At 37.6% G+C, this 7,279-nt stretch overlaps 3 protein-coding genes across 3 annotated transcripts; 2 read left to right on the top strand and 1 right to left on the bottom strand.

The window, feature by feature from the left end:
- The first annotated feature begins 4,219 nt into the window (after positions 1-4,219).
- Positions 4,220-5,389, top strand: LOC118738923 (charged multivesicular body protein 1b-like). Its single transcript, XM_036469975.1, has 3 exons — positions 4,220-4,432; positions 4,505-4,970; positions 5,038-5,389. Exons 1-3 carry the CDS (start codon positions 4,411-4,413, stop codon positions 5,159-5,161), a joined length of 612 nt encoding a protein of 203 aa, XP_036325868.1. The 5' UTR covers positions 4,220-4,410; the 3' UTR covers positions 5,162-5,389.
- On the bottom strand, positions 5,183-5,997 carry LOC118738927. Its single transcript, XM_036469978.1, has 2 exons — positions 5,814-5,997; positions 5,183-5,745 (listed from the first exon to the last, which is right to left on the bottom strand). Exons 1-2 carry the CDS (start codon positions 5,912-5,914, stop codon positions 5,385-5,387), a joined length of 462 nt encoding a protein of 153 aa, XP_036325871.1. The 5' UTR covers positions 5,915-5,997; the 3' UTR covers positions 5,183-5,384.
- Positions 5,998-6,236: 239 nt separating this feature from the next.
- On the top strand, positions 6,237-7,262 carry LOC118738920 (SAGA-associated factor 11 homolog). The gene has a single exon (XM_036469971.1). The coding sequence runs from the start codon at positions 6,404-6,406 to the stop codon at positions 7,058-7,060; it is 657 nt and encodes a 218-aa protein (XP_036325864.1). The 5' UTR covers positions 6,237-6,403; the 3' UTR covers positions 7,061-7,262.
- Positions 7,263-7,279: the final 17 nt, after the last annotated feature.

Genomic DNA, 7,279 nt, shown 5'->3' with positions numbered 1-7,279 from the left:
ATCAGGCGGAAGTAATCTACAGTATGTTATGCCAGAGTTATGCTACGCGTGTGTGAAAGCGTAGCAAAAAGTATGAAATATGCTTAATTTATAGAGTAGTAGGATGGGTAAGCGAGTCTTGTAATGGCAGAATCTCACTGAAGATGATGTGGAAGTATGTTTTTGTTCAATTTGGAATTGCATCATTAAAACTTTATCATTCAAGATTTTATTGAACCCAAACCATATATGTATCAGTCCTGAAAACGTAACAATTTTACGAAAAAAAAACAAATCGTCAAATCTTCGCAGCGGCTCGCAAAGTAATGCCGTTTTATTTTAGCAAAGACGGAGTTTCTACTTCAATGCTTCTAATTTGTACAAAGCTAAAAGGCTTATTACATTGCTTAAGGTCTAAATAATCTGTTTGGGTGCGCCTAAATTCACGCTATTAACTGCTGCATGTGCAAAAATTTGCTTTATGTAATTTATGAAATTCTTCTCCATTGCCATATAATAAAACTTTCTTAGAGCCTTGTAACCTGGCAGCCACAGTAGCTGAATGTTGTTGAACTCCACAAGAGTGTTAAGGTTCTTAACGCACTTAAGACCTAAGGATGATTTTATCTCAAATGATGGAAATGTCTTAAGTGCTGCCTGACTGTCGCTAAGGATTAGTAAGGACAGTACGTCTGGCGGCCTGCTCTATGGTGATGTCTCAACTCAATAACTACGTCTAGTGCTATCGTCGGGCATGTGCGTATTGCTCCCGTAATACATACACAAGCTAGGCGTTGCAGTTTAATGAGAGATTATCAAACCGTGGCCAAGGCAGTTCTTGAAACCCAAGTCACCGCCTCACAGGTCACCATTGGTCGTACTATCATGGGGTACATCCATTTAAGGATCTTTCGGCTGCAATCCCAAGGCTTGCCTGGTAAACGCCCGCACTCCATTATTGCCCTCATAGCCTTTCATGTGGTCCCGTTGACGTCGGATTTCCACAGAAGCTTATAATCCATGATTAGACCCAGATACTTAACCTCGGCAGTGACCTTAACTGCAACCTCTTTCAAGGTTATTTTCCTCTTACCTGGAAGGTTCATCTTCCTAGTGACGAGTACGATGACTGTCTTAGAGGGATTAGTATTGAATCCCACTCTGGCTAGAGTCCGACCGATTAATTGGCCGTTGTCGAGGCTGGTATCGTCCAAAAGAATCGACATTGGACGTTCGCTCTACTTCATGAAACTTTTCAAGAATGCCCTATTTCAGAATTTTATTGAAAAACGTCCTAACCCAGAATTTGGTTGAAGAACGCCCTATATCAGAATTCGGTTCAAAAACTCCCTATCTCACTTCAAAATACATACATACATATATTGAAAATGTGATGAGATAGGGCGTTTATGAGTCGGCGGCAGAGATAGGGCGTTTTTCAAACGAATTCTGGAATAGGGCGTTCTTCACCAAATTCTGAAATAGAGCGTTCTTGAAAAGAGAAGGCCTTTTCGAACTGGCTGCCGAGATAGGTCGATCATCCACTCAGCAGTCGATTTCTTCTTGAAATGAATTTATATTCAGGATTCATTCGGCAAAGAGTCGGCTTGTTAAATCCTGAATATAAATTTGTTTCAAGAACAAATGCTTCTATAAACTCTTATAATAACAAAAGAAAAACATAACCAAAAACGGCCGATGCCGGTTCTTTTGGCCGGACTCTAACTCTGGCACACCAACTCTGCATTAAGCGAAGACCTCTTTGTACTACGTCACAAAAGGTACTCTCGAACTTTTCTTTGGCTATCGAGGAAGGCGCATAGCACAGTCTCTTCACACTCAAGGGCTCCCTCTATCACTCTACTCAGTACGTACAGAGCAGTGTCCGTGGATCTTCCCACCCTATACGCATGTTGGGGGACACTTTCATAGCGTTAGATATAGTTTCACTATCTATGACCTTCTCCATTGTTTTCAGCATGCTGTTACAATGAAAACAACTTCATATACTTTTTTTTTCAAACTAGCGTCGACAGCTAATATTTACTGACGCGTGTTAACTTTGTACATTTTCATAAATTTTGGCAAATTTGCGGCATTGTACACTTTTTGAGGGTAAAGCCTTATTTTCACTATGTCAAATTCAATGACATATGTCGTCAAATAAATGAAAACACATTGTCACATGCGATTAGAAAACGGTATATCGACTAAGTTAGATCAGGATAGGTCTTCAGTCGTATGCAGGCGCTGCTATACCAGCTATATGTTCGCTTTTGGCCCATAATATCATCAGCGAAGGTGCGGATGAAAGAGATAAACTTGTGTCAAAATATGTCGACAAATTTTGATGTCAAAATATGACATAGTGAAAACCAGCCTTAAGTTTCTTCAATGTCACACTCCTTTTGATATTTCATTAACTCTGGCAAAATCCGATTTTTGTGGCCTCAGTTGCTATTTGGGCGTTCACTTGATAAAACCGAATATTAAAGTAAAGTAGAACGACGAACTGATAACCTCGTCCTTTTTTGGAAGTCGGATAATAACTAGCTGTTTTCGACGAGTTATTTTTACGAGAAGCTGTTTTTCATGGCAGAAATACACTCGGAGGTTTGCCATTGCCTGCCGAGGGACGACCGCTGTTAAGAAAAAACCTTTTTTTCTATATTTTTGCGATGTTGCTTTGACCAGGGTTTGAACCCAGGCATTGTGGAGTGGAAGCGCGCACTGCTTACCACAACACCACAGCGGCCGAGAAGCTTGGCCAAACACTAACATATGTGTAAGCGCCAATCTATTATTATTATTATTTCGATGAGTTATAAAGCACTTGTCTCTTCATACCTTTTTCAGCAGCTTTAGTAACAGCGTGCAGCTTAAATTTTGGCTAAAGAAAGCCATAGAGGTGACAATTTCCACTACGTTTGCCGCCCTTCACCCATTCTTCGAAAAATTTTAAACTTCTAATATAGTAAATATACTCTGAAATAAAAAAGTACATATTTTTACTCTATTGCTTTGGAAAAAAGCATAATTTTAAATCTAGCCTGGTGATACTTTCGGTCCACCAAATGCGAAAAGAATAATAAAAATTAAATACATATAAATTTTTAAAATTTTCGAAATCAATTTTAACAGTTTTAGAAATTATCCACAGTTTAGTTTAATTGAGTAGATGTAATTAAGGCCACTAGAAATATGATCCATTATTAAAATTTAGCACAAAATCACACACTTCCATAATGAAAGATTTTTCAAAAATTATAGAAAATCAACTAAACTATTTTTTAGTTTCAGTAAGATTATAAATTAATTTTTGAACACTGCCACACCCCACAGTAGCTTGGCGAATATCCTTATTGATAGTATTATAGCCTTTTCTAGAAATCCTTGAATGAATTTTGTTCCCCTTGCTTATTCCACACGACACACTCTGCATCGGTATATTATATGTAAACATATGTATTATATTTATTATAATAAATTTTCTAAACATTTTTTATGTGTTTTATATAGTCAAACTTTTTTCAGTCTTCCTTCATTGTTATAAGGAATTATTGATACAAATTGTAAGGAATTTTATGGGGAAACATTTTTAAAAGCGTTGGAAAAGTGGAATTTTATTTTATTCCAAAAAAGTACGTACCATCACTGTTGGCAAATCGATGGCGGTTGTTTTCACAAAAGAATACAACCACAAAATAAAATTTTGCTGCTGACACAACCAATATACTTACACACTTATACACACACTCGAATTGGGGAAACCCATAGTGTAATAAACACTACGCGGAAAACGAATGCGCTATTATTATTTATTAAATTACCACAAATAAATTTTAAAAACTTCGCAAAAACTCTTAATAAAGCATTATTCCCGCCGGCGCACAAATTTACTACATAAATCATTCACAATAACTATCTCAGCTAAGGAAAAGGAAGTAGATTTGGAAAAAAGGAACCAGCAAATACACTCCAGACACAGGGTCGTTCAGATGACTGGATTTTATTATATAAAAATAATTAAAAAATAAAAAATTAAAACAAACGCCCATATTAATTTATTTAATAATTGTAGCAAACAGTACTTTTCTTCAGTCAAAGTTATTTATATTTTCCAGTTAAGCGCAACCGTAAAAACTGGTTTAATAAAACCAAATTGTCTACTGTGAACAAATTGAAAATGCAGGGTGATTTCGCGATAGAGCGACACTTTCTTATATATTTGGTATGAGCTAACAGCTGTCAACTAAAATAATGATTCATATTAGTTAAAATTCCACAAACGAATCACTACTGCGAAATTAAACAATTTGTGCAAAATAAAATTGAAATTTTCATCCCAGCAAACAGCGAACCATACTTTATCTTGTGCAGCCTTATCTCTACTCTTCATTTTGTATATAAGCCACCAAACTGGGTAACGAAATGTCCACTTCGTCTATGGAAAGTAAGTGAAAAATTTCAACTTCTGCATAACTATAATAAATTCAATCCAATTTACAATTGTCAATCGTTTTAGAACATCTTTTCAATCTAAAATTTGCTGTAAAAGAGCTGGAGCGCAACTCAAAGAAATGCGAAAAAGAGGAGAAGCTTGAAAAGGCAAAAGCCAAGAAGGCCATACAGAAGGGTAACATGGATGTGGCGCGTATTCATGCAGAAAATGCAATAAGACAGAAAAATCAAGCTGTTAACTATTTACGTATGAGCGCACGTGTAGACGCAGTTGCAAGTCGGGTACAATCCGCGTTGACTACACGAAAAGTTACCAGCTCAATGGCTGGCGTGGTCAAAGCAATGGATGCTGCCATGAAAGGTATGAACTTAGAAAAAATCTCTTCGCTCATGGAGAAGTTCGAACAACAATTTGAAGATTTAGATGTACAGAGTTCGGTAATGGAGAATACCATGTCTGATACGACTACAACGTCGGTGCCACAAGGCGATGTCGACAACTTATTACAACAAGTGGCCGATGAAGCTGGGTGGGTGGATGTGAAATTGAAAATTGGATATTTTATATTTTTATATTTTTTTATACTACTTGCGCAGCTTGGAGCTCAATATGGAATTACCTAGTGGTGTACAGAGTTCAACTATTGGTGCATCTACACAAGTTTCACAAGAGCAAGACGAACTAACTCAGCGACTGGCACGATTGAGGCAAGCCGAATAGATTTGGTGCATTTATGATTTAAGATTTTCAATCTGGTATTAGTGGGGTTAACGAAAAACAGTTTTTATATATCATTTATGTTGCGCGCTTTATTTTCATATGCTCCATGTTGGGCGAATGTGTTGTACATGAAATCTGCTTCATAAGTTTAAAAATCAATAGAAATTACACAGATATTTAGGATAATTCACGCCTTGTTCAATTAAAAGTTTAACATTGCATCTCAAATATCTTGTTTGAAATGTACGAATTGTTGTTGCATTAGCAACTGCTGCTGCTGCTGTTCGGTGAAGTGCTGTTGTTGTGGCAGTTGTTGCATTGTTCCTTCAACGGAACCTGGCTGCAGCGGTAGTAGGTTCTTTTTCATGCGCTGCTTCCGTACCTTTTTAACTTTGCCATCTGTTGACTCTTCTGTGGGAATCTTGGGTTTGGGCTTGGGACCGCGCTTTTGTTCGATTTTTCGTTTTGGATGTGGTGCCACCATTGGCAATTGCCGCCATACGTCATTGTGCTTGTCAAGGCGCCGTTTCAAAAGCTCTACATCGCGGGTGCGTCGTCGAAGAAGCTTCTTAACCGTATTTATGCTAAAGGGAGGATGCAAATTAAAAAATCTTTTGATAAAAAATGTACATAGAATATTTTAAATAACTACCGGAGCACACAGCGCTCATTTTCAGTTTGTAATTCCTGGCAGCGGTGATAAACTTTTTCAGCGAGTAATTTGTACTTTTGGGCCTTTTCGTCGAGTAACATGTTTGAATTTAATACAATTAGTAATTAAAGTAGCATTTCTTGGTTAAAAAACAATTGTCCCGATTTCCTTTAATTTGTACGCTTCCAGCTCAAGATGTAAACAAACAAACAGTCAGGTGTGCTCGACTGTCATTTAAATTGATCATTCACAGTCGATTTTGGTAAATTTTTATAAGGCCTCTTTTTTTATTTTTTAATGTATATGAATTCATTTTATAAATAAAAATCAGCCTTGGAAAATTTGGCGTAAGTCTAGAATACCAACGGTTTAGTAATAGGTAATACAACATTAATTTTTTTCAATTTACGCCAGCGAAACCCGTACAGTAATTTTTTGGCATCCGCCAACCCCTCATAAAGTCCCATAAATCAACGCACACAGGTGATTTTGCTGCTGCCCATTGTTTTAATTGTGAAAAAGTAAAAAAGCCGACATTTGTCAACAAAAAAATAAAGGACTCGGCGCATTGCTGCATAGCGTAAGGCGTTATGGCTTCTTCGTCCAATCCAAGTCTGAGTGGATCCAACATAGGAGCCAATAACGACAAAAACACAAATATTTCCGGATCGGGAAAATCCTCAGCCAGCAACAATAAAATGACTGTGGCATCTATTCAGAAGGCCTTCCATGACATTATTATAGATCCTACAAGTTTAGATGAGGCTGCACTATATTTATATCAATCACTGCTTGACGATGCTGTGGTGGGTGTGTTCCTGGAAGTACATCATTTACATAAGACTGGTAATCTAGAAGCACTCGATGGTGTTCCCGAAGAAGGTACGGATGCATCCTATCGCATCGTCGATATGCCAAACTATGACATTTTCGGCATTTCATCAGTTAAGAAACTAATGGATTGCACTTGTCCCAACTGTGATAGGCCAGTGTCAGCGTCCCGCTTTGCGCCACACTTGGAGAAATGCATGGGCATGGGACGTAATTCGTCACGTATTGCCAGTCGGCGTTTAGCTACTAAGGAGGGTACAAGCGCCAGTTCCTCATCATCGTCATCGTATCTGCAGACTACTGTTGGAACGGATGACGAGGACGATATTGACTGGTCATCGGAGAAACGCCGAAAGAAGACTAATCAGAGTAACCGAAACAATGGTTCTAAGAAAAATAATGGCAAATCATTCTAGACGTTGGGGATAAACTGTAAGAGTATACAATTTACCATTTCATCTCGCATTCATTCTAAGTGCAGTAGAAATTTTGATTTACATTAGTATATGCACTGAATATTGATTCCCTGGTGGTTATGAGCGCATGTACGTTCTATGTAACCATGTATAAATGCAACCTGAAGTAAAACCTGCGCTAAAAGATTCCATTTATAGTGTAAAATACATGTTTTTTTT

Source organism: Rhagoletis pomonella, unplaced genomic scaffold, assembly GCF_013731165.1.
Source record: "Rhagoletis pomonella isolate Grant_MI unplaced genomic scaffold, Rhpom_1.0 Rhpom_scaffold_00005, whole genome shotgun sequence".
Lineage (NCBI taxonomy): Eukaryota > Metazoa > Arthropoda > Insecta > Diptera > Tephritidae > Rhagoletis > Rhagoletis pomonella.
This window is presented reverse-complemented; position numbering and strand designations above follow the sequence as displayed.

Bases quoted from the DNA above. Each gene is read 5' to 3' on its own strand.
- LOC118738923 (XM_036469975.1), top strand. From the start codon at position 4,411: ATGTCCACTTCGTCTATGGAAA. The intron at 4,433-4,504 runs GTAAGTGAAAAA...CAATCGTTTTAG, and splicing joins GTCCACTTCGTCTATGGAAA to AACATCTTTTCAATCTAAAA. The intron at 4,971-5,037 runs GTGGGTGGATGT...CTACTTGCGCAG, and splicing joins CAAGTGGCCGATGAAGCTGG to CTTGGAGCTCAATATGGAAT.
- LOC118738927 (XM_036469978.1), bottom strand. From the start codon at position 5,914: ATGTTACTCGACGAAAAGGCCCAAAAGTACAAATTACTCGCTGAAAAA. The intron at 5,746-5,813 runs GTAGTTATTTAA...TCCTCCCTTTAG, and splicing joins AATGAGCGCTGTGTGCTCCG to CATAAATACGGTTAAGAAGC.
- LOC118738920 (XM_036469971.1), top strand. From the start codon at position 6,404: ATGGCTTCTTCGTCCAATCCAAGTCTGAGTGGATCCAACATAGGAGCC.